Source organism: Hydra vulgaris, chromosome 08, assembly GCF_038396675.1.
Source record: "Hydra vulgaris chromosome 08, alternate assembly HydraT2T_AEP".
Lineage (NCBI taxonomy): Eukaryota > Metazoa > Cnidaria > Hydrozoa > Anthoathecata > Hydridae > Hydra > Hydra vulgaris.
Window position 1 is genome coordinate 64006221 of NC_088927.1, and position 27399 is coordinate 64033619.

Sequence of the window (27399 nt, forward strand, 5' to 3'; positions counted from 1 at the left end):
ATATATATATATATATATATATATAAAACAGAGAGTAAAATAAATTCAGAATTAATAGTGTATAACAACGATATGAATAATGAATAACAATGAGAAATAGAAAACAATAAGAAAATAATGTTATTAAAAAAAACGTTTGTATTTTAATAAAACTAAATTGATTATAATAATTTTATTTGAGTTTTATTATTTTTAAACGGTTGAGTTTTAAAGTGCATGGAATACGGAAAATAATTTTTATTCGATATTTAAACTTTCAATTACATATCTTATTAGCGGTTACAATTTATTTATCGTGGTATTAATAAAAAGCAAAAAACTGATGTGAACATTAACATTTGACAATTGACATGAATCAACAGTCAGTAAAGCCATTTTGTTTAGTATTTCAATTCTCTTAAAATATGACAAAGTAAAATTTAAGAACTTTTTTTGGAGTTTGAGTAAGATTGGTTATTCTTATCCTGTAAGCTTTATCAAAAGTTCATCACGTCCTTTTTATAAATTTTATTAAATTTTTAATGCTATTGATATGACACCTAATATTTACACATCAATTGCTTTAAATTATTTTTATGTATTTATATCTTTTGGTTTAAACATGGCTAACAAAACATTGTCTGGTACGCAGTTTACAATAAAGTGAGTTTTGTTTTCTTTATATTTAAAGGTTATTAGTTTTTATGAATTTATACAAAACCACTGAGCATTATATATAAACTTATGTACAATTTGTAGATTTTACATATATAATATGTACAATCCACAGATGTAATTTAGCGTTGTATACTACGTAAAACTATATTTATCTTTATAGTAACTTAACTAATTATACATACAAATTTATATATTTTTTACTTTATAGGGGTTCAAAAATATTTAACAATGAAAAACATAGTACTCCACCAGAAATCACGTTTCAATCAGTTATGGAAAACTACAACAAAATAGTGAAGCCCAAAGGTTTTAAAAAAGCTGTTTTTTTATAATGCAATTTGAACAATTATAATAATTTTAAAACTTATTTTATTAAAGTGCAAAACAATTTACTGCTTTAAACTAATGTTTCACAACTCTAATTATAGTTTCTCTAATGTTGTGAAAGATTTAATAATAAATAAGAATAAACACTCTAAACTTTAGTTTTTACATTTCACGACCCATATTGACAGAGCATAATTCACTCAAATCTGTATGTTGAAATCCTTGATTATTCTATATACTTCCAAATTATACTAGTATATTTTAGAGCCTTCCAAAATCATCCACTTTCAGTGTATACACACACACAAAAATACATTTTTGATTTATGTGAAGAACCGACATTTTAAAACAAACTTCTGTGATGCTGTTACAGAAATTCTATTTACCAGAACAGCGCTACAATATAAAAGCACTTTTACTTTTTTAAACAACCTTTATGAGGGAGTTTACACAACATTCCATTAGTAAGAGCAAGGTTGGACGTAGTTTGTTCACATAAGATTTACACGGTTTTGCTGTTGTTTACGTTAACTATACAACTAACAGGACGACAAATTTTGCTAGATAAACTAAGCTTTAATGTTTCAATAGTATTTGGAAACAATCAAAGTTTTAAACTTACTATTTACACAATATAGCTATCATCTCCATTATAGCTCCATAATTACTAATATTAATATCACATGAGTTATTGCATTATTAACTGTTAGGCTTAATATTCTTTAGCATTAATATTGTTTAAGACGTTTTTTTGTTATTAATGTCATTGTTTTGTTAATGTTATTGTGGAATCAGAAGATTTTATCATTTTTTTATGTTATAATAAAATAAGAGTAAAATTAATGATATTTCAAGTTTAACAATGATACATATACCTTTGTAAAAATATTACTTCTGTAAAAAAAATTTGTTTACATTTAGTGAGTATGGGGTGACTTAGACACAACTTAAACATTTGACAACTTAATACAGTATAAAAATCAATTATAAATGTTACGAGCGTTTTTAAATTTATTAATGATTTTCAACTCAACTCTAATCAAAAAAAAGTTTGATAGGTTATGAATAAATCTAATCACATTTTTATTTGGCTTAGGGCGCTTTTTTGTAATAATAAAACATGTTGCAATGATATGATTTTAAATCCATAGGTATGGTTCACGTTGATTTGGATATTCGTGTTTTATCTTTTGATAATTTGGATGAGAGCTCAATGGTTTGATTTTTTTTGTGTGTGAGCATATATATATATATATATATATATATATATATATATATATATATATATATATATATATATATATATATATATATATATATATATATATATATATATATATATATATATATATATATATATATATATATATATATACATATACGTTTGTGTTGAGTTATATAAAAATTAGTAACTTTACTTTTTTTAGAAATATAATGTTGACTTTTACTTTTCTCAACTTTGGTATGACGAAAGGTTGAAAGTCGTGCCGAGCAGTCCTAATTCATGTATTAGTATTGTGGGGAAAAATGCAGAAGACTTATGGTTGCCAGATACAGTATTAGTTAATTCTAAAGCTTCTAAATTCCATTACGTAACTGTCGAAAACCGATTTACGACAGTAAATTTATCGAGCGGAATGATTTTACAACATGCAAGGTAAAACTTACAAAAAATAATAATAAAAAATTTTTTTATCAACGATTTATTTAATCATATGGCTACGAGGATTGTTAGCTTTTTTTCTTTGCAATATATTATACTATAATATATAACTTATTCGCATTTATATTATTTAATATATAATTTTTATTAAATTTTATTACCTTATTTACTTTCTATAGCCGCTGACAGCTTTGTAAACCAACTTGATACAACGCGCATTAATAGCTATGAAGCTGTAATTACCTTACAGCCTTTTATCTAACAGTATTAACTACCAATAGATTTATAGTTATGCAAGCTACAAAGCTACTATATGTAGCTATCAACATGTTATCTTAAATTTCCGCAATATTTGAAAGTCTGATAAATATTCTCTTGATTGATCTGAAAATTTACCAGCTGTGCTTTAAAAAATAAGAAAAATATTAAAAATTATTGCTTTTTTGATGGATAAATTTTCCTTTAAAAATGTCAATTTTTGAACAGCTGAGGGAAAGCGTCAGACGGTCTAGAAGGAAAATTCTTCTTGAGAATCAAAATAAGGTCCATTTGCAACAGTCTTGCATAACCAGAAACTTTTATATCAGATTTTCGCAAATCTAGAACTAATGCTACTTTTTGATTATATCCAATCGCTGTGCATCAACTAGCTACAGATTTGTAGTTATGTTGTAATTATGTTACTATATTATCAATAGCTACAAACAAGGAGGTATAATAAAGTAGCTGGAGGAAGAGCAAAATAAAAAATTGTTTAAAGTTCTGGTACACCCTCAGTGGTATAATTATTCCAACATCATGTCAAAATGGTGCCTTTGCTTTATGTAATTTGTAACCTTTAAAAGCTTTTTAATCTTTATAATCGAAGTGGATTACTACCTTAAAAGTTGACTGGATATATTTTTAAAAACGGTTTGCGTCCTATCAAGAAGTAATCACAACAAAAATAACGATCTACGTAAAGTAAGGTAACGGTACCAGTAATTGACCATGTGCCAGTAATTGACTATTTAGAAAAAAAACCTTTAAAATAAGCCCTACTATTGAAGAACAGTTTGAAAAACAGCGGGAAAATACTCTCCTACCATTTGGTTGCACATACATAGACGCGGCCAAAATTTGAACAAAAATGGCTTCCAGTCAAGGTTAATATGCTATGCTCTTGTCTATTTTCTTGAGTTTTCTTCCGCAATTTGCTAAGAAGAAGCCGCAAATAAACTTAACTTTAAAAGTACAATTTATTTTCAGATTACATGATTTTATTTTGAAATAGGTACGTTTGATACTAATTAAAATTTATTTGTTATCTATTTACTGCAATCTGTAGTCAATTATGGGTGTGGTCATATATTGGATCAGAAAATTTAAATAATTTAGTAGTTGACCGAGGGTGGTCAATTACTCAGTTATTCCTTCGTTTATCTTAACTCATCGTAACATGCATGTTTCATTTTATTTTTTAGCAAACTACACTTGTTTTTATATTCTTGACATAATAAGTTAAGTTTATCTAATAGGTGGTCAAATACTTGAACAATGGTGTGTCAACTTGATGTGTGAATCCATTTTTTTGGTTTTGTTTTAGATTTATTATGTCTGCCATAAAAGGTTAATTTTGAAAGTAATCAGAGAAAACGATGAAGGAAGCCATCCAATATGTAAGAAACAATAACACGCAAGCCACCCATTGAAAGAAAAACGGGACCTCAGACTGTTTAAAGCTGTAAAGCTATGAAGAGGAAATAGTTATTGCTAACTGGGCCCTAAAAATGGCCGAAGCAGGATTCCTTGTAAATGTAAATCAACTTCAAGATAGTGTACAACGGTTGGTGGCTGACCTTAGTAGAGACAACCCCTTTACTAACAATTGTTCTGGGAGACATGGATCCACGGATTTTTAATAAGAAATAAAAGTATATTTAAACATATAAGCCGAAACTTAATAGTTTCCCGTGCATCAATGATACAGGATAATGTTCCAGGGTGGTTTACGGAAGTTAAGGAATACTTAAAAAAAATTTTTACAAGTCCTGATTGACCCCTCGCGGCTTTTTAATTCCAATGAGACCGCCTTTTTTCTTAACCCAAAAAGAACTAAATTTTTTGCAAGAAAGGGAGATAAGACAATATTTCAACAATTTATTACAGATGACAGAAAATGACTCACAGTACTGATTACTGGCAATGCCAACGGCAATTTTGTAACACCAATAGTGATCTACAAAAATGAGCTCCCTATGGAAATAACGCTAAACTTTCCTTCCTGTTGGGCACTAAGAAAAGTGATTTCGGTTAGATGCAGTTGGAACTATTTTATGAATTCTTGGCAATCTTTTTTTACCCTTAATTTAAAGTAAATACTTTAACTCTTCCAGTTATTTTATTTGTCGATGTACATGTTTCCCATATGCAAATATGGGAAACATGTCCTTATCCAATTGTCTCCCATTTATGTATGCAAACAAGTCAGTTCTGCGATCAAAATGGAGTTATTTTGGTGGCTTTATATCCTAATGCTACGCCCATTTTACAGCCTATGGATGTAGTAATGTTTTGCACATTAAAAGAGAATTGGAAGTAACATGTTCATGAGTGAGATAGCAATCATTTAGATGACCCCATCTTTAAGAAAAAAGATTTTTCTAAACTGCTAAAAAAAATAGAAGATAACCATGTTACTTATTCTGTGTTGGTCAACGGTTTCCACACGTACGGTTCCAGGAAATAAGTATAAAATTACTGTGCAAATACTGTAACAAATCAAGACATACATTTACGTTTAAAAAATATTTAGCAGGGCTTGCATTACTTGAATGAGACTGTAAAGAAAGAAAAGTTAGAATTTGTTGAGTAATCTACAATTGGGAGAGGGATCCTTCTGACAGATTACTTTTCCTGTAGTGGAAGAAAATTGAGTTAGAACTTAAAATGCTTTTTCCCATAGTTAAAGGCAATAAAGATACCACAATCGCAAGACCATCAAATGTACTATTTCCCATAGTTGAAAAAAATGAAGATACTGCAATTGCTGGACAGTCAAGTATATTATCTTCCTTTAAAAAATATAGATTCTGTCCTCATGTTGTTGGCAAGAGAAAGCCACAGAAGAAAAACCTAAAAGAAAGAATACCCGCTATAGTATCTGGTGAACTTGATCAATTGATCTGGTGATCAATTGATTGATCAATTGATTGATGAATTGATGAATTGATGATTGATGAATTGATTGATGAATTGATCAAGTGGTTGATCAATTGATCTGGTGAACTTGATCAATTTCCAAATAAAAATCGAAAAAAAAAAGAAATTTAAAGACTGAAACAAGAAAAAGCAGCTGAAAGGAAAAGAAAGAAAGAAGAGAAAATGAAAGACAATGAGAGGAAAACAAAAGAAAAAAAAAAGTAGGCAAAAATTAAAGAAAAGGAAACGATAAAAAAAGTCAAATTCAGACTCATATATATCTACTCCTGAACTAAGCAATGCTGAAAGTTTTGAATGGTATAAATATTCTTCAGATGAAGATTTAGTTGCGCTGAAAACGGACGACTTTGTAATTGTAGAGTATTAAAGAAGTCATTTTCCGGGAAAAGTAGTGCAAGTTGTGGCTAATGGCTACGAGAAGGCTACAATGGATCAGAGTGGAATTTTTTCTTATCGTTGCCCAAATAAGGAAGATAAACTTGTATATTTAAGGGAGAAAATACAAAGGAAAATCTGCCCTCCAAACTTGTGTTCTCGACGTGGATCATACCTTATACCGGAAATGAACGTTTATTCGTCAATTCATATATAACAAAATTTGGTACTTGTAGACATAATATATATATATATATATATATATATATATATATATATATATATATATATATATATATATATATATATAACAATTAAAATATTTTGTCTTTTGTTTTGCTCCCGACGTGGGTCATATCTTATACCAGAAATTAACGCTTGTTCAATATTTCATTTTTAATAAAATGTTGTATTTGTGTTGCATTGTTTTAAAAATATACAATATTTCTTTGCAATGTTATAGTAACTGAATTGAAATTTTAAAAAATATCACGGCTTTCATTTTTCTCTCGTTTAACATATGGTCAGCTACTAAAGGGAAGGACGGTCAAATACTGAGTTTTTAGATGATTTTTTTTTAGATTTCTAATGCAAAATCATGCTTTAAAAAAACAGCTACTAAAACACGAAAAAATTGCAATTGGTGACAAATTTATATGCTTTTGTGCTATTTTGGGTAAAAGCATGAAACTTGGCTTACATGTTGATTATATTAAAATAATCATTTTAAAACTCATACCCACTTCCAAAATAGCTCCATCTGTCTCCATGGTAACCAGATCATGACCGTAGCGGAAAAAAAAATCTAAAAAGACGGTCATTTATGCAACAGTCGAAAGCTCATTAAAATCGCAGCACAAAATACGATAACACAATATGTTAAAAATAAATAGGTAACGAGAAGCAGGGCTTTAAAAACCTCAAAGTCAGGGGGTGAAAGCGTAATATTTTTGTACCAAATTGTATTTTTCAATTATAATTAAATGTTCTAATGACATAGTTTAACTTTATTAAAAAAACAAATATATAAATAATACTAAAATATTTAATTTTAAAAACACAATTTTATAGATCAAAAGTTACCCCTTAAAATCTTAAATAAACTTTAAAATCTGTTATATTTAAATCTTTAGGTAAATTATAAATTTAACGCTCACAATCGCATTTTTCAATTATAATTAAATGTTCTTATGACGCAAATAGTTCAAGCTTAATAAAAATAAAAATTTATAAATAATACTAAAATTTATAAATAATACTATAAATAATATTTAATTTTGATATTTAATAAATAGTCAAAAACACTATATTATAAATCAAAAGTTATCCCCTAAAATTTCAAATAAACTTTCAAAACTCGTTATATTCAAAACATTTGGTAAATTATAAACTTAACGCTCGCAATCACCGCCACATTTGCAAGGTGCGGTACGTGGAAGTAATGCTTTTCCACATTTATTAAGACCTCTACAGCCTTTTTCTATTTTGCCACCACATCGTATTAGTTCACTGCACAATTTTGGAACCTTTCGGAATTATCGTCCAAACATTTTGGTTAATATTGTCATCCATAATCCAACCCCACTCTCATGATTAGGCAATGATGGATTCTTACACAATGATTGTGCCCAGCAATACGAAGCCTGGTAAACAGCTCTTGAGATATGCAGTTACAAAGCGTCTTGCATAGGGTGTATGACGTCTGGTAAAACGTTTTTTTTTGAAAATAAGTCTTTTCTGCATTCATTTATACTACTGTAAGAACTTGTAGGATCATATAGTTTTCTCCTTTTAACAGCAAAAAATTAAACTTGATCGCAACCTGTTGTTGCGTAAAATAGAGGTAAACATTTCTGTTTGGACCAAGGCATTTTACAAGATCGTGCAGTGGGATAAGGCGTTGGTTTTCGCCCGTACTAAACTATGTCCTTAATTCTTCTAAATGTAGCATATGAAAAAGTCCTAAACCTAAAATTAGAAAACTATGATTATGTGATTTTAAATAAAAATTATTTTCATGACATGAAATATTTTCTAACTTAAAGATAATCTAAAGTACAAATAATAAGTTTTACCTATGACAACAACATCAGTGGTAACTAAACATTGGTAGCTTATTTCGTTTTACTGGATTGAAGATAGACTCTTTACACTCCTTTATTCTGGTGCGGAAAAAATGAATAAATATTTTTTCTCCAAAATTCTCAATTGAATTAACAGTATTTACCAGTTCTTTGTCTTTGGTATCATGAGTATCAAGCACCAGAAGATCTAGGCTTTCTTCTTTAAATGGATTACCCATATTTGAAATTTCGTAATATCTTCTAGCATACTGTTAAGCAATATTTTTAGTGCAGTCGACCAACATAACCAACTTTCGTAATTTGAGACGCAAACCAACTTTGATGACTTTTATTTTGCTCATGATGTTTACAACTTTTTTCCGCAAATTCATCTTCATCATTTTTTGCGTATGGTAAATTTGATTCAAATTCACTAACGCATCTAGCTAACTCAGCTCCACAAATCATCCAGCGGAGTAGTTCTTAGGAATCTTCCTTCAATCTAATTGCACCTTAATAAAGATGGAAATTTTTTATTTTTAATGCATAGGTATTTCACTTACAAATAAGAAAAGATTATTACCAAAACAACTTTAATCCATTGCATATTTTCAGATAAGCTTCTTAAATGGACATTTTATTGTTATTATAATAAAAAAACAACCTCCTTCTCCTTTGACGCATTTTTTTATTTTGCTCATGTGAATGGTTTAACATTATTGACGAAAACTTTTACTTTGCTTTGTTTACAACAAACATGCCGTTCTGGAATAGTCTTGCAAGCTCTGAATTTGTTTTTTCCAGTTAAAACATATCTGCTAAATGTACGAATAACCGCGCTAGTAATGGTATGCATGGTCCATTGCGAAAAACCAAGGTAGTAGTTGTTGAATGCACTGCCGATACAAATTCAAATTTACAGTCGTTATTGATCGCACAAAAGTTAACCAGCTTAAATCTTTTATTATTTTAGTTATTGACCAAAATCTAAATTGGGGTTCAACCTATTCACAATTTTCTCTCCAATCGTCAAAAGGTTTTTCACATCTTTCATTTCGAACTACGGAGTCTTGATAAGCTTGTTTCATCAAAATATGAAGAGCAGCAGCAGTTACCAATTACGGAATTTTTTTTTTTACTTTACTAGCGTTTATAGCTCAAAATTTTCTGAATGATGTTTAGTAATTGTTTCTATATCACAAAATCAAACTTATCCTTCCTAAAAATGAAAAAATTGACTTTAAAATTTACCTCATCCACACTTCTTATTTTTAATACATGTGATGCATTAAGGTATGATTCAGCTTTCCCTGCTGATGAAATCTTTGCTTCAGTTAAAGCAGAACACCACCCGGTATCTTTCAACCAATATCCAGATGTTTCAAGTGCCGCCATTTTGATTTGAAGTAGCCCAATTATAATCCCGAAAGCGTTTCTTAGGAGTATTCTTTCCAATTCCACTGTATCAGTTTAACCAAGGGTTTGATCAAGCCAGCTGTCTTAATCATATCCATTCCATGTTTGATCATGGCAGCAGATTTAGAAGAGTCGAATCTCAGTTTTTGAATCAGAAAGGTTTGACAACCGTTTTTTTCCAGAAAACTCTATAGTAGAAATTTCAAGATTTGACAAAATTTTTCTTATTTTTGATGCTGAAATAACGATATTCATGTTCCGTGAAAAGAGTCTTCAGCTGTTGTCGAGCTTGGATTGTGGTCTATATTATCCAAAGCAGCAGTTGTGAAAACGTTAGGTTTTAAGCATGGTGGGCAAACCAATTTATTTCTGCGAAATAGTTTAAAACTCTATTACCCATTTGTATTGATAATTCTATAACCCGGTTTTAAGATATTGATATCCCAAGTTTATAACGTTTATCTACGAGTGTCTTTTTGCGAGTTTTCGTATGAATCATTATGCCTACATAAATACCTTTGGGACTTTCTCGAGATTTTTGTCTTTTTTGAATTTTAGTTTTTTGTTGATTATGACCAACCCCTTTATACACTGCAAAAAATAAATTCTTATTTTAAGCAATTTTTTACTTAAAACAAGCAATTTTTTACTTAAAACAAGCAATTTTTTACTTGTTAGTATGGTATTTTGTACTAAGGAAGTATGTTAGTATGTTACTAAGGAAGTAAGTTAGTATGGCAATTTTTTACGAAGGAAAAATATTTTACTAAGCAAGATTTTTTTGACTAATTAAGATTTTTTTTTAATTCTTAGTTAATAAAAAAATTGTTGCTTGGTAAAAAATTGCATACCATACTGCCAAGTAAAAAATTGCTTATTAGAAGCAAGAAATTGCTTGTTTTAAGTAAAAAATTGCTTAAAACAAGAATTCATTTTTTGCAGTGTACTATTGTGAATTATCAGTTAACTGAATTCGGAAATTTGTATGTACACAAAAGAATTTTGTGACAAATTAAAGCGAAAAAATCATGCAAACCACCACCAACAAGCTCCAAGGAATTGATAGAACAATTATAAACGAGTAATTATAAAACTGTTCAATTTTTTAATAATTTCAGGAGGAAAGCATTACAAGCTTGATTGTTTTATCAAAGTGTTTCTTGCATTAGGAAAAATACAAAAACAAATTTATTCTATATTTGAATAAAATTTAGAAAAATTTTTTTATTGAGATTCTTTTTTTAATATTTGTTTTTGCACGCAATAATTTATATCTAATTTACCCCCTGAATTTATTGCGTTTGAAAGCCTCTCTAACTTGTTATCGGTTAATTTTTTCTATATAGTGTTTTTATATTTTTTACTTCATTTTTATTGAGCTTTAGATTGGTGTATAAATTATTAGATTTTTAAAAAAGAAAATTTTATTTCTTAGAAAGGTGCTCGTTTCCATGGAGACCATCTATGGTCATTTTTGAAAGTAGGCCATGTCCACCAAGTTTCATGCTTTTATCCTAACTAGCACAAAGTTTGCACCAATTGACTGCACTAAAAATATTGCTTAACAGTATGCTAGAAGATAGTGTGATTAAGATAAGTACGCGGTATTTAACTGAAAATTATGTTACTACGAAGAATGTTCTTTAAAAAAAAGACGTATTTTTTACTTTGTTTCTACTCCAGTTACATTATAACTCTTTGCTACAAAGCAATATGTAGCCATCGGCTAGCAACAGATTTATCATTATGTTGTAGCTAGCTACAATGCTACGGTCTGTAGCTAACAATATATCGTAATATTATTTACTAAGCTGAGATATCTAGATAGCGTCAAGTTGTAATAAAATTGAAATGATTTAAGAGCTTAGACCATTTAAAATGATAGCCACTATCAATATATATATATATATATATATATATATATATATATATATATATATATATATATATATATATATATATTATATATATATATATATATATATATATATATATATATATATATATATATATATATATATGCATATATATATATTGATAGCGTCTAAGGCATTTTGTACAACCACTAAGTGAGTGGTTGTACAAAGAGGATGAGAACTTGTATAAACTGAAAATTGACCTGCAAGCAAAGGTCAAGTTGGCTATTCTACTGGCAAAACTGGTAATTCCAAGACCATCCACCCATCCAAGCAAAAGAATGTAATCAAAGCGACATTGTCTATAATAAACAGCACGGCCGGATTTGCACTCTTTGGGGCCCAATGCAGAATCGCTTTTTGGGGCCCTTTTTCAAAACACTTTTTCATTTTACTACATAAAAAACAAATTACATAAGTGTATTGATAGTATAATACTGTACACATATATGTAAGTAGATTTTATTAATGCAAAACAAACTAGAAAATAAATAACATTTTAGCATAAAAGTAAATTTTAACAATTTTTTACTTATTTTTTTTTCTTGGCAAAATTTGTCGATAAAAGAATCTGTATCAAGAAGTTTTAATAAATTTGCATTGCTAAATAAAATTGATAAATTATTCAAAGTTTTTTTGTTCATATTTGATCTCAAAAACTTTTGACCATTTTAAGTTTTAAAAAACTTCATTCACCGGAACTATTTGTTATAATAAAGCATAAAAAGATTCTCAAAATTGTCTCAAGATTCGGAAACACAATTTCTAAATTTTTTTCCTTTATCAGCTTATAAATGAATAAGTGAGTCATAGCTGTTTCTTAATATTTAGTTTGATAAAGTTATGAAATTACAAAATTCATCAAGCAAAGAGATATCGCTATATTGACATTGTTTAACAATTTCTTCAACATTTTTCCTTAGCTTCGCATTATCGATGTTCACATTGAACAAAAATCCAAAAGTTGTGTTAGATCTTGATATACATTTATCCTTTTATTCAAATTTGTGTGACTTGCAGTGACGACTTTGATAAAAACATCTTTCTGAAACCTTTTTTTGGACTTATTATAACACATTTTTTGTGATTTGGATCATCAAAAAAAAATTTTCTTTGTTCGATGTTTCCTTTGTGAATCTTCTGTATCTAGAAGTAAAATTTTCAGCTTCAGCTTCAAAATTGTCATAGTTGTCTTTCAAATTCTGCTCCAGATGATCCAACCAAATTTAAAGAATATCCAGCGCAAAGAAAATATTTTGAAAGATAATTTTTTTCTAAAATTTTTGCTTTCATTCCTTTATATTTTCCCGACATATTAGAAGCGTTATCGTATGACTGAGATCTGGAGTCTGAAAAGTTGATTCCAATTTTATTCAAAAAACTCACTTTAACTTCGGCTAAGTTTGATTCGGTATGACTTTCATACCGAATCAAACTTAGCCGTATATATACTTTAGTTTGTATAAACAGTACGAATCGTTCAGTTGGCTCGTATAATTTTTTATGCACGTATCTCAGAACAACACAAAGTTGATCGTGATGATAAGTCAGGCGTAGAATCTATTGAAGTATTAAAAATATTTTAAAACTTTTATATCAGTCACGATAGCTTTCAGAGCATTTTTTGCCATTAAAGAAACCAATTAATCGCAAACTGTCTTAGGCAAGTATGAAGTTTTTCCAGATTCAATTTGACCGTAACGGGTAATTTGTTTTAATTTATCAGAAAACATTACACGTTACGGTCAAATTGACCCATTCCTATAGAAATGGATCAAATTTTTGCAATCAGTTCAAGAACTCCAAGGAAATTTTCATTACTTTTTTTTCCAAGCATTACGTTAGAACCTCTAAAAGCTATTTTTTTTCAACCAAAGTACAAATTATAGCTATCACATACTTCAAAACCATTCTCCGATATTGCTGTTCTTTTTTTGGTTCTTCTTCAAGTTTGTTGTCCAATGTGTTATGACTTCTTTTAACTAAATAAGCCATTAAGGTTTCTCAGTGTTCTGTAGAATTTTTGTGGCTTTTTAACAGTGAAACAGCATTTTTCTAGTCTCTCAAACCAGTTGTTAAAAGAAAAAAACAGGAAATCTTAAGAACCTTGTATACAAAGCAGTAAAGATTTTTGTTTTGCTGACTAATAAATCAACCATTCACGATCGTATTTTTCACCATTTGCTCTTTGCCCTTTGAAAAAAGGTTTTGAATAAAAGCGACCGTGACCTTTGTAAAACTGTTTTGATTCATGGAAATCATTATCAAAGTTCTGAATAGTTTTTGGTCTTTTTTCAGCTTTTTTCTTACGCTTATGAAATCAACTTTTGTGTAATTGATTCATTTTCTGAATAAAATAAAATAACTAAAGTAGCAGGATTTGTTGGGAAAGGCGTGCAATCAGTCTGTTCCTGACCACGTATATAACAATTGCAGCCTTGTTGGAAGCAAAAACGTTAAAAAAATAATTGCCACAACTTGGCCACGACTTGTTTAGATGTTTGAAAACATTCAAGTTTATGTATGATTCCATCAATGTCCTCATAATAATTAGTTTTAAAATACACGTTTCAAAGAATTAACTTTATTTTTTACTTAACAAATTTAAATATTTTTCTCTTAAGTTTCGAAACCATAAAAAATTGCAGAGCACTAGGCCCCGATTTTTTATGGTCCCAAATCTAGTCCGTCTATAAGTAAATCCAGAACTGTTTAACAGCTCAGCACCACTAGATTAATCTGAAAGTAGCATGGGCTCCGACTAACCTGAAAACAGTAAAGACATTTTTTTGGATGATGAGAATGCGGTATCAACGAGTAAAAAGAAGCATAACCAAACACGCATTGCAATACGCCTTGTTACTATCTCGAAGCTCTTTTCCCAAGGAGCAACAAAGGTGTATCGCTTTCTCGTGTAGATATTAAAATCCTAACCCATGCCAATCAGCAATATACAAAACTATAGACTTTGACGGCAAACACATTGATGGCATTTAATATCAGTCAGTGGTTCTCAAAAACGAACTAAAAGAAATTAGGTTGACTGCGCTCAAACTGAAAGATGGAAAAACTCAAACAGTTGCTGAAGGACTTTACGATGTGTTAAAGGAATTCAACATATCGGGATCAATTGTGATGATTGTTGCCAATACGAAAAGTGCGAATACTTGCAAGAAGACAGGTGCTGTTGTTTGGCTGAATCAAATGTTTGAAAAGAAAGGTTACCACAAACCCAATTTCATCAGTTGCTAACAACATGAGCTGGATCGCTTTTATCGCGTTGTCATGGACGATGAACATAATGATTGACTAAATCACCAAACGTTTAATACTTCTTTGTGATGAGCAATTATGATAAACTGAAATAAGCCTTTAGCAACAGTAAAAATGAGAATAAGGAAACAGCTGGCTGGAGAGACAACATGTAGTTTCTCTACTATCTCACTCGTGTCTTCCGTCACCAAACTGAGGTTAATAAGATACACTTCATAAATTTATCTCTTTGTATAGTTTGGATCCATAAGTCGTATAATGGCTTTTTTAATTTGTAAAAAGACATTAAATGTGTTTTTTAAAAGCTATTTTAATCAGTATTTTTTGAACAACTTTAAAAAATATTTAAAGGTTTACTTTGGCTTATACATGCATTTTTGTTTATGGAATAATTATATTTTTGCATAAAATATAGAAACATAAAGATAAAAAAACTGATTTTTCAAAACAATAGACATCGGCCGATGGTTAGAGCGATGCTGATGCTGATGCATAAACTAAACAATGCAATGCATCGGTGCACCATTACTAGAAATAGTCGACGCATCGGTGCATCATTTTTTTTTTTTTTTTCAAATTATATTTTGTCGTTTAATAAATATAACAGTTTCCATAAATTTACCACTAAGTTAATGACCGGAGCAAGAAAAAGGCATTGATTTGCTTTTTACAAAGCAATTTTTACAAAGTTGTTTCAAGAATATATAGTATAAAAGAAAAATTGAATTACTAGAATTAGCCGACGCATCGGTGCACCGTTACTAGAAATAAGATTTTGATTACATTTTTAGGAAAATTTACTTTTTTTAAAATATATAGAATATATTTTTACGTGTTATGTTCTAATAAAGACTAAATATACCATTTACTACATATATTAATTATATTAAATATATCAATTACTTAAAAATAAATTTTTTTTTTTTTCGCCTCAAACTAACGTCACTGCCCAAAATTTATTTAGGCTTTACTTTTAGGTTAGAATAATATAGCTAATACATTTTAGATTATCGTTATATAACTGAAAAAAATTGCTTAAAAATCGCTTTAAAAGATTAGTACACTTTAAACATTTACAAATAAAAGATAGAAAATATTTAAACAAAATAAGAAAAAATAAAAAAAACGTGTCAAAATGATTAAAATAAAAAAGTATTTTTTTTTCTTAGAATTTCTACAACTGCATCTTGTCACATGGATTTAAGAAAGTATCCATTTGATAAGCAAACCTGTTATATCGCAATTGAGAGCTGTAAGTATAGTTAAACTTAAAGATTTATTTATGGGTGAGGGGAAAACTTTGAACAGGGTTAGTTTTGAAAAACATATTTCAAACTTTTTTTTTAATTAAAGTTTAGTAAAAATAACTATTTTACGACGATAAAAGTTACACTTTGCATCTATCGATTTTTGTTCCTGATATTTGGCATCAACCGGCTAATTTATATTACTGTTATAGTTCGGATTGTTCATTATTTAAGATTGGTTTGTTTAAAAAAACATTGTTTACAGTTAAAAATACTTTTTATCCGTGGAATCCAAACTTTTTTTTAAATCGACAGGGTTACTTGCACTCTGCAAGACTAATTTAAATTCGGCTGTATCAACTTTGGATCATAGTACTGACAATTGTTGTTTGATTTTCAAAAATTTCTACAGTCACGTGCTTGCTTTAAGCATACATTTAAGTATCACTTCATCTATTTGTGTGTGAAATAAGGTTTGCACCTTCTAACTATTCTTTGATGTGCTATTACCTATCACCTCTTCACTCAATCCTCTGTCTTTTTGTTCTTTATCATTTTTCTTCTTACGAAAACTGTCCGATTTTTAATGTTGTTTCTAATAAAATCTCTTTCTCTTTATCCCTCAATCAATATTGATGGTATTTTGATGATATTGGTGACTTTAATGGTAGTACCACTGCTCGTGCTGGTTCCAAAACACAAAATGTTTGTCTTTCTTAATCTCTTACTCAGATAGTTAATTTTGTGACATGCTACAAGACAACTCCAGTCTTTTGTCTTTACTTTTTGAATCTTGTCTCTGATTCTAGAATGGGCTCAGTTTCTCATGTTCTCCATAAGGGGCTTGAGATCATGTTATGATCTCATTCAATATTTTTATTTCGTACTTTTTCTACAATGAATTTAGGTACATAAGGTGGCTGAGGTTCTATTGTTTTATTTGTGATGGTCCTGCATTGCGTTGTGATGGTCCTTTGGTTGATCTCTTTCATCTCTTTACCTAAAACTGCACTTTTTTAATAAACTCTTTAAATTGGGTAGGCATGAATTTATTTGATTGCTCTAGTAGGTTTGAAGTCAACTCTCACAGTAGTGTGATTTTTTCAGATTTTTTATTTTTTATGTAGCTCCAGATTTTTTTCTTTTTATGTAGCTGCTAATTTTATTGGTGATTAAGTTTTTTTTTCTTTTTCATAAAAACTACAATTAAAACGGTAAAAGTGCTTGCAAAAAATGTATTTTTTAATTTACCTTTTGAATTTAATGAAAAAGTTCTTCCAATCATCACAAAAAAAACTTTTAATTGATTGTTAGATAATCAGATTACTCCTGCTTTAGTTTCTAACGTTATTTTTCACCAAAAAATTGTACTCTCTCCATTATTCCGCTAGCCTGCAAGAATATGGAATCTGAAATTACTCTAATCCAACTATCATCCAATCAGTCATCTATTATTTTTATTTATTAATTTTTATTATAAACTACAGTTTAATTTCATTTTCTGTAATTTGAATCTTTAATTAAAAAGCTTCTAATATTTAATTTTGAGTCTAATATTTAACTCTGGCAATGGAAACAGATTGCAATCCTCTTGTTCTGCAGCCCACTCGTAAATTGTAATAACAGAAAGGTTCGATCATGCGTTATATGGAACTGGCGAGTTAAGCGCTACTACTCTTGCAGAACCGGCTTCAGGCTAGTGGCCGCGCAAAGTAAACTTGGCGGTCTAAATAAAAATGTAAAAAATACTAGCCAAGTCCAAAGAGACGCTTTAAGGAAAAAAAAAGGTCCGAAAGGAGATGATGAGCGGTGACTCATCCTTCACTTCGCCGGAGCCAAAAAGGTCTATATATTATACCAAAATATTATAATTTAATTGTTATTTTAATACATTTCATGAACATTATATGCCCAAGATTTCGTGGAAATTAAGTGTTTCACACCGGCAAATTTCACATTTGTGCAAATTTTATAAGCGTGCAATAAAAATATTTTTTCTTTATTTGATGGCAGTAAAGTCTGGAATTAATAGTAAATAATGCAAAGACTAGAAGATACCTCGTTTAATAGATTTCATTGCCAGACTGTCCAGACGTTCTTGCGTCATAGTTGTTCTCAAATAGGTTGCATTAATTTCAACATGGAAAAGCTCTTTCACCCGAAGTAACAGGGATCGGAATTGTTAAAGCTATACGAGGGGCTATTGCGATGTTTAGAATAGAGTACTTAAACCATGATTATAAATAAAACGTAAAGCATCAAGAGAAGATAAAATACCATCTTGAATAATGTTGAAAAATATTTGTAATTTATTGCTTAGATTCTTTAGATCAATATCTGAACCAGATGTATCTGTGGGCATAATATTTAAACCCTCACAAAATTTCATCAAATTATTTTGGTGTATATCTAAATTTTTTTCGAAATGGTGCAGAAATTCAGAGACCAAATTGACGTTCCAATTTTAGAGACGTTTAGTTAACAACACAACGTGAAGTGATTATGAATTTTCTTTTAATTTTACGACGTAAATGATCTTCTAGGAATGAACCGTACTTTTCTAACTATTTGACCAATCCCAAAAAATTTCCATTGTTTAGTTGAAACAATCAATCCAGTGCTAAGATCTTTTCTGAAGGAAACTGCACAATTAAAAATAAAACATTTTCTCAAGTGCTGAGTCATATTTTGGACTATTTTTTGTGTTTCTGTGTCAACTGTTTCTTGTTCATTCAACCAATTTTCCTACTAAAACCAAGCAGTGACAGCACGGACGTGCTTCGTGTACATTTTATAATTAGCTAGAACACTAAACATGTTTTTGCAACCATTATTTTTCTGATTTTTAGATCTGATAAAAATCGACAGAAATAACAAAGTAAAATATTTTTATGATCCGAATAAACTGACCTACTACAATCAGTGGGATTCACTATTTCGTAACTTCCTAAATAAATATCACACTGAGAAATATTGCTTTTAAAAACTCTCATCTTGCAAATAGTTTGTTAAACCACGAAACAGTCTTTTTTTGAACAAGTAAACACGTTCTTTACTGCTAACTGATTATAAGATATCCATATACTTGTATTGTTTCAATCAAAGTTGATATTTTGGCTTGAACGTGCACTTTCTGCAAATTAGCTTATTTATTGAACACTTCTTCTAAAGCATTTTTACCAAAAGGAAGAAACATGGGTTAATTCCAAATTTATTAAATTAATTTAATTTCTTATTTTAATCTTTGTTATATATTTGTGTTAAAAAATAGATGAGTTTCTTCCTTTTCTTATATGACCTTTTTGATCCCTAAATTATAGATATTTATTTATCAACGCTTAAAAAATTTCTTTAACTATAACAACCCTTGAGGAATTTCGATAAAAAACAATCTTTCGTTTTATTACAACTTATCTAGCAATGTTCAAAGAACTTTATATAACTATAAAATCTCTTCGGGAGCTGCAATGAAAAATAATTTTCTTTTTGCAATGAAATTTCGTTTAATTTAAACTTCTATCAATGTTCAATGTTCATAGAATTCTATGAATGTTCGAAGAACTTATATAACTAGGAAACCCTTTTGGTAATTCCAATGAAAAATAACTTTCTTTATGTTAATAAACTTTAAAAAAATTTTTAAACCTCTTGTGCAACTAAGCGGGCCCCACCAATCGGAAGCCTAAAACTGGCTCAGGTTCTCAACATATTTAAACCTTTTGATAAAGTTTTGCATGCTAGTCTCTTCCATAAGCTCACTTTATTTAGTATTTGGTGAAGTTCTTAAAATTATTGAATCATTTCTTTCTAATCTCAGTATTAAATTTTTCTTTAATGAACAACAGCTTTCATTACTCCAGTATTTTCTAGGGTATTACAGGGTTTCTTTCTTAGTCCTGTGTTGTTCCTCACCTATATTAAAATCTTCCTAATATTTTTACCTTTAAAGTTGATAGCACAGCTAGATACTTTTTGAAAAAATCATTAATTTTTGACAACATAAAACATTTTTTAAACAAATGTTTTCCTTGTTGGGAGTAAATTTGTTTAAAAAAATATGTACAAGCAAAACCGTTATTGAGAGACAAGCGAATGGTGATTATTGAGAGACAAGTGAATGGTGATTATTGAGAGACAAGCGAATGGTGACTATTGAGAGACAAGCGAATGGTGACTATTGAGAGACAAGCGAATGGTGATTATTGAAAGACAAGCGATTATTGGTGATTATTTAAGTTTACTTGCTTTTATTACTCTTTATGTTTAACGGATACTGAAGTATAATCGAATGGCAATCGATAAAATTGAATATCCTAGTATTTACTGTTAATAATTTAATTAACATGTTCATGAAGGCTTTTATTTTTTATATTAGGATTATAACATGGTTTTACATAAAATTTTGACAACAAGTTTTTTTTGAAACTTGTAAAGCTTACATTAGATTCTATAAAATGATTGTGGTAACTTTAACCATCCTTATCTTTTTTGATCTGTTTTTTTACAAAGTCTCTTTTTATGCAATTATATTAATATATTTCCTATAATTTCTATATTTTTTTATTATATGAAGTCGAAATCTATACTTAAAAAAATTCACCTCTACATTTCACTAGGTTTCTTTACATTTAGTTTGAAACTAGTTTATATTAATATAACATTTTTTGTTTGCAGTTGGTCAAACATTATATTTACATTTAGTTTATAGTTATAAAACATTTTTTTGTTTGCAGATGGCCATGATAAAACTGAATTAGTTTATAACTGGTTGTTAGATGAGAGTTCAATTGATGAAAAATTCAACATTGCTGTTCATGATAAAGAAATGGCAAATTTTTATGTAACAAGCGCAATTAAAAGTTTAGAAAAAACTCGTCATCACGAAGGTAAACTTTTTGTTTGTTGGTCAAAATCGGTCGTTTTACTCTACCTGAAAGCGGGGCATAAGACTAATGGAGGCTTTAAGTTAATCTTAATATGGAACTTGATCGCGCATTTTAGCTGTAATAAAAAATAACTTCACTAAAAAATATAAATATAAACTAGTTTTATTAAAATTAAAATGTTAACCATAGAAATAATCCAGAAATAATAATAAATTTAATTTAATAGTATTACAGTCGTCCCCCGGTTAACGAACTTAATTCGGAGTACGAACTAGTTCGTTATCCGAAAAGTTCGTTAACCGAAACGCGTTTTCCCATAGGCCGCCATTAAAAAATTTTTAATTGGTGGATTTTGCCGAAATAATGGGGGAAAAAATTCAAAAAATTGTCTAACTTGATAAATAAAATAGGCAAAGGTGAAATGATTGAAACCTGAGATTTATGCACTTTTAAAAATTGAAACAAATTGAAATTGTGCATGAAAATTGCTTGTCAAAGTTTTAGAAAAAACTAAAAATTGAACATGAACATTGCTTATCAAAAAATGAAAATTCAAAAAGAAAGTTGCTTGTCAAATTTTTACCTAAAAATTGAGAATTGAACTTGAAAAATGCTTGTCAAAATTTTACGAAAAAATTGAAAATTGAACATGAAAAATCCTTGTCAAATTTTTTACCAAAAAATTGAAAATTGAACTTGAAAGAAAATTCAACAAGAAAATTGCTTGTCAAATTTTTACCAAAAAACTGACAATTGAACTTGAAAAATTTTTGTGGATCCTTTTGTAGCAGTTTGAGCAGCAGCCAAGATTTTTTCCTTCGAGCTGATGATGGTGCCAATGGTTGATTTATTCACACCAAACTCCTTAGCCAGGTCACTTTGCTTTTCACCTTTTTGCACTCTTTGAATGATTGTCTTTTTCTCTTCAAGAGTGAAAACTTTTCTGCTTTTTTTCGCAGGGTTCGACATTTTGAAAAATCGCAAAATCAAAAAAATCGCAAGTGGGAAAAAAACCTAGAAAAAAGCACAAAAATGTATGAAAAATATTAGTGAAACAAGAAAAGAAAAAAATGAAACAACAAAAGCACACCCAGCACAACAATTCACCTCCCAGGCTTCCATGACACTCACAAAACTGAGGGGGAAATGCTGGACGGCGCGCCCGACCTTCACGCGCGTGTGCACGCCATTTGGCGGTCCCGGTTCGTTAACCGAGTTCCGGTTCGTTAACCGGGGGAGGATTTTGGGCAAACTTTCGGTTCGTTAACCGAAAGTTCGCTAACAGGGGGGTTCGTTAACCGGGGGACGACTGTAAATTTAAAAAGTTTAAAAATAATCGAAACAACAAAAAATTTAAAAGTTTTATTACACTACACTGAAAAAAATTATAGAATAAATGTAAAAATAATATCTAAACAAAATAGAAACTACTCCTTGTGAGTAAAGATAAAAACCTATAAACGTAAAATAACATCTCACAATTAAATTTTACTACGCATGCTTCCGTTTCATGCAGAGTCGTGGCTAAGCTCATCCACACTTCTTAATTGGGAAGGGGCTTCTATCAAACTTAGGGGCCTATTTGCAAATTTAGCGGGCGTTTTGCAAATGTAAGAAGCTTTTTTTTTTTTAAGTAATACCTGTTGAACAAATTTTGAGGAATTTAGGGGTCTATAGATAGATTTTACCTGAGGGAGGGGGACTTGGGGAGGGGGCCCGGGTCTAGTAGCCACAACATTGGTTCCATGCTTTACGTTTTTTCCTCCTTTTCTTTAGTCAAGTTCACCTACAAATGTAGTTAGGATAAATTTATTCATTTTTTTGAATAATAAAAATTTAGAAATTTTAGATTATTGGTAATTAAAATAGGGGAAAGGCACCTATGATGGCATACCGGTCATATTTCCATAAAAATTGGTTTTGATGAAAAAGGGATTAGACCTAAATGGCTATATTGAATTTACATTAGTTTTAGTGAAAATACGTCTCTTATGCACAAATATTGTTTTTGTAATCAAAAAAATCGATTTTTGGATGTGCTGTTGTAGTTTTATTCCCTTCATATATTTAAGATTGTGATTTTATATTAACTATGCTAAAAGGGAATTTTCATGCATTTTATAAGTTTTGTGCATTTAGTGGAATATTTACTTTAATTTTATCTTTTGAACAAGACAGACACAGCTTGTTTTAATGAAAATGATGACTTCTTCCCATGATGGCATACTGACGAGTTGAGTGTGTTGCAATATTGACGAGTTGGGAAAACTTTTTTTTGTTATAAGAAAAACTTATTTTTAAGTAAAGTAAAAAGAAAGCGATGCTCCAAAAAATACATAAAACGCAATATATCTAATGCGCATGCACGAATTTTTACAATGCTGCTGTGTAGTAAGAAATGATAAATAAGGATGTTTCTGGATATTTTATATAATTTCTTGGATATTTTATATAATTTCTGGCTTTTTTGAGGGAAGACTCGAAGATTAAATAAAATCATCAACTTACTCCAAGTAACCAGCCCCATCCTCTCTTATGCCATCATAAAAGCAGTGGTTATGCCTATGGTAGCATACTTGTGCTATTTTTTTAAATAGGAATAAATTATAAAAAAAACTCCGAGGGTTATTATTGCTCTACATGTAACAAATAATGTATCCATATCAAAACTTTTATAATTGGTCTTCAGGATACTGAATAATGAAGCTTCAAAAGTTAAGTACGCCATCATAAGCGCCTTTACTCTGAATAAAATATTTCAATAAAAAAGTTATACTTGTGCCAAATAAAAAGTCAAAAAAAAAATAAACTTCACATTAGTAGGGAAGAGTGGGAAAAAGTGGGATAAGGAAAAGTGAATATCTGAAATATTCCAATTATTATAAGAGGTCTCTAATCAACGTTATTTAATGTAAAAAACAAGATTTCTCCCCCTTTATTTAGCAAACTCCCTGGGTGTGGTAAGAAACACATTTTTGAAAATTTCCCCCAAAAAACAATTTTTAGAGAGGTGAAGCGGACAAAAAAAATGAATTGATCTTCCATTTCTCCAACATCACTTTTATGTAATTATATTGTAAAAACCTCTTAAGTATTTTGATAGTTTTCCACTTTGAAAATCGACGACACGGATTTCGAAGTGGAGGGGCACAATCGTCAATTTCTAGAAAATATCCTTTATATCTAGAAATTTAAAAAAAAAAAAAATTCCTTTAGAAAATAAAGTTGGAGGGTGGAGTGTTGCCCCTTGACCCCTCTACCACCCTTCCCCCGTGTTGTAAACCCTGTAACAAATTTTATAGTTTTCGATTAATAGTTTTTGTTAATATGTTGTTATTTACTCGTTTGTCTCACTTTACCGCAATGACACGGCTCCTCATCAAAAATAAATATACTTTGTATAATCTTTTAATCTTAGGGGAATTCAGGGAATCAGTGCCCAAAGTAATACTTTATTTGTTAAAAGTTGTTTCATCTTTATTTTTTTGTGTTAATACAGTTAGATCTCGTTTTCTTGAATGAAGCTAGTAAGTTACTTTTCTTTGTGTTAAAGCATTTAAATTGATTTTTCTTGTATTGAAGCATTTAATAAACTTATGTCAATTTGTGTTGAACCAAGAGATTACTTATTCTAGTTTTGAGACATCTAAATCAGCTTTTATTGGCATTAAAAAATTTATATAAATTTTTCTTGCATTTTTATTACTTTTTTTTTTTTTCATTACTTTTTTTTTGTGTTAAATTATTACCATTGTTTTTTCTTGAGTTGAAGCACACACTTTTTCTTGTAATGTAACATTCTCATTTTTATTTTGTGTTTCATTAAAATTTCATTCAAATCATTTTTTATGGTATCGATTCTTTTTTCTTACTTTATCAAATACTTAAAATCATAAATACAGTGGAACAAAGACTTGATCCGAACTTCCAAAATCAATCAACAGTTTTAATAATATTTAATTTTAATAACATTCGAAATTCTATTTCAATTCTTATGTTGTACCTTAAAAACATCTAACAGTAAAAATTAAGTAATCTGCCGCAACGTGTTAATTGTTGAACCTTGTTGTGATTTTTACGTCAAATTTTATAAAATGATTCTAATTATTCGATTTTTAAGTCCATTTTATGTAATTTTTTTTCAATTAAATTGTTAATTTAAAAACAAAGCAAAAATCTGGACCTGCTATGAAGAATTTAATTACCACACAGGCTATTTGCACCTTTGTGCAAATCACGAGTAAAAGATCTTTTAGTGTTAAGTTGCACCCTTACGCAATTCACGAATTAAACTTGTAAAGATTTTAACGTTTTTTAATCGTTTCGTGATTAGCACCGTTGTGCAAATCACGAGTAAAAGGTATTTAAGTGGTGAGTTGCACCAATGTGCTATTCGCCAATAAAACATAAATTAGATCTTTTAGTGTTGAACTAGATTATTTTTATATAAACGTTTATAATACATAGATTTTGTTAATATTTAATTGCACAACTTTTTTTTTTTCAATTGTTATTGTATTAGATAATATATAGAACAACTTATTCGTAAAGTTTTCAAGACGATTTTAACGTTTTGTAATAGTATTGTACAATACTATAACAATTTACTACATTATAATATTGTAATAATATAAAATGATACAAGATATATGCTTTTAATATTTAAACTTTATTTTGTCGTGGCTACGAATAAAACAAAACTGTCCACAATCAAAATAAATAAATCCACGACCTAAGTAAGTGCATGATACACGATAAAAATAAGGTTAAGGCGCAACGTTTGATTGTTAATGAGCACTTTTTGTCAATGCTTTTCACTTAATTTGTTTTAAAATTTAGCATCATTTTCCAGCGCAACTGCAAAATTTACATTTTGCCGGCGACGAGAATATTTTATTTTACAAATTTATCTACCGTGCGCATTAATTGTGGCTGTGACGTGGATATCATTTTGGATAACACCGACTTCTATTCCTGCGCGTTGTGGTATTTCAGTAACAGCTCTACTGACACTGATCACCATGTTAAGCATTACAAACTCAAGAATGCCAAAAGTTGGTTACATAAAAGCACTGGATCTCTATTTGTTCACCGCGCATATCTTTGTATTTATGACTTTAATTGAATACATTATTGTTCTTCATTGGCTTCAAAATGGTTCGAAAAAAGTAAAGATTTTTTAAAATTAAGTTTTACTTGGAAAAGGTGTTAATAAAGCGTTCATAAAAAAATATGTATTAGTTGTTACAATTTCTAAAACGTCTTTTTTTTTCTAGATAAGTAATTAATAATGTTAATTTGTTTCAGACAATCTCACCGTTTGACTGGCGTTTAAAGTCTAACTATACATCGTCTGATATATTTGATAAAGAAAATACTCAAAGTAACGGAAATGATAATTCGAACAGATCTGCATTATTCTGTAAACTGTTACACAAAAGAAGCGCCATTCAAAATGAAAGAAAAAATGCCAATATTAAGTCTGAAAACTTGAGTTTAATAGATGAAGGAAGTAACTTTAAGTTTCAAAACATAAAATCCTCTTTGGTGAACAGAGAGCAGTTCGAGATTCTAGCTAGAGATGATCCGAACTGCTCAAATGTTAATATTGATTTTGTTGCACGTTTTGTGTTCCCGATTTCTTTCTCTTGTTTTAATATACTTTACTGGTTGGTTTATTTTAAAGATTAGAATATAAAAGCTTATATATATACATATATATATATATATATATATATATATATATATATATATATATATATATATATATATATATATATATATATATATATATATATATATATATATATATATATCAATATATATATATATATATATCAATATATATATATATATATATATATATATATATATATATATATATATATATATATATATATATATATATATATATATCAATATATATATATATATATCATCTTTATAAAAAAGACAAATTATTTTATTTAAGTTAGTTACTTTTTTTAAATTAATTTTTACTTTAATTAGTTATTTTAAATATATTTAAAACACTTTCAAAAGAATAAACAAATGCTAAAGGGATTGCTATATTTTTTTAATGTTAATTGTAAATAACCTTCAATTTGTAGTTTTCTTTATAGTTCTTGAAACATCCGTAAAGCTTTTTTGATAACTGTTTCTGAGCAATTTAACTCCAATGTATTGCAAATATGTAGGAGAAAGGCGCCTATGATGGCATACCGGTCATATTTGCATTAAAATTGATTTTGGTAAAAAAAATGATTAGACCTACATGACTATACTGACTTTACACTACATGACTTTACATTACATGACTATACTGACTTTACATTAGTTTTAGTGAAAAAGCGTCCCTTGTGCACAAGTATTGTT

The 27399-nt window shown here is 29.1% G+C and overlaps 1 protein-coding gene across 1 annotated transcript; it reads left to right on the plus strand.

The window, feature by feature from the left end:
* The first annotated feature begins 210 nt into the window (after window positions 1-210).
* LOC124817573 (gamma-aminobutyric acid receptor subunit pi) lies at window positions 211-26720 on the plus strand. Its single transcript, XM_065804153.1, has 8 exons — window positions 211-642; window positions 866-963; window positions 2136-2200; window positions 2412-2641; window positions 16061-16143; window positions 20872-21024; window positions 25864-26192; window positions 26332-26720. Exons 1-8 carry the CDS (start codon window positions 533-535, stop codon window positions 26713-26715), a joined length of 1452 nt encoding a protein of 483 aa, XP_065660225.1. The 5' UTR covers window positions 211-532; the 3' UTR covers window positions 26716-26720.
* The last annotated feature ends 679 nt before the right edge of the window (window positions 26721-27399 follow it).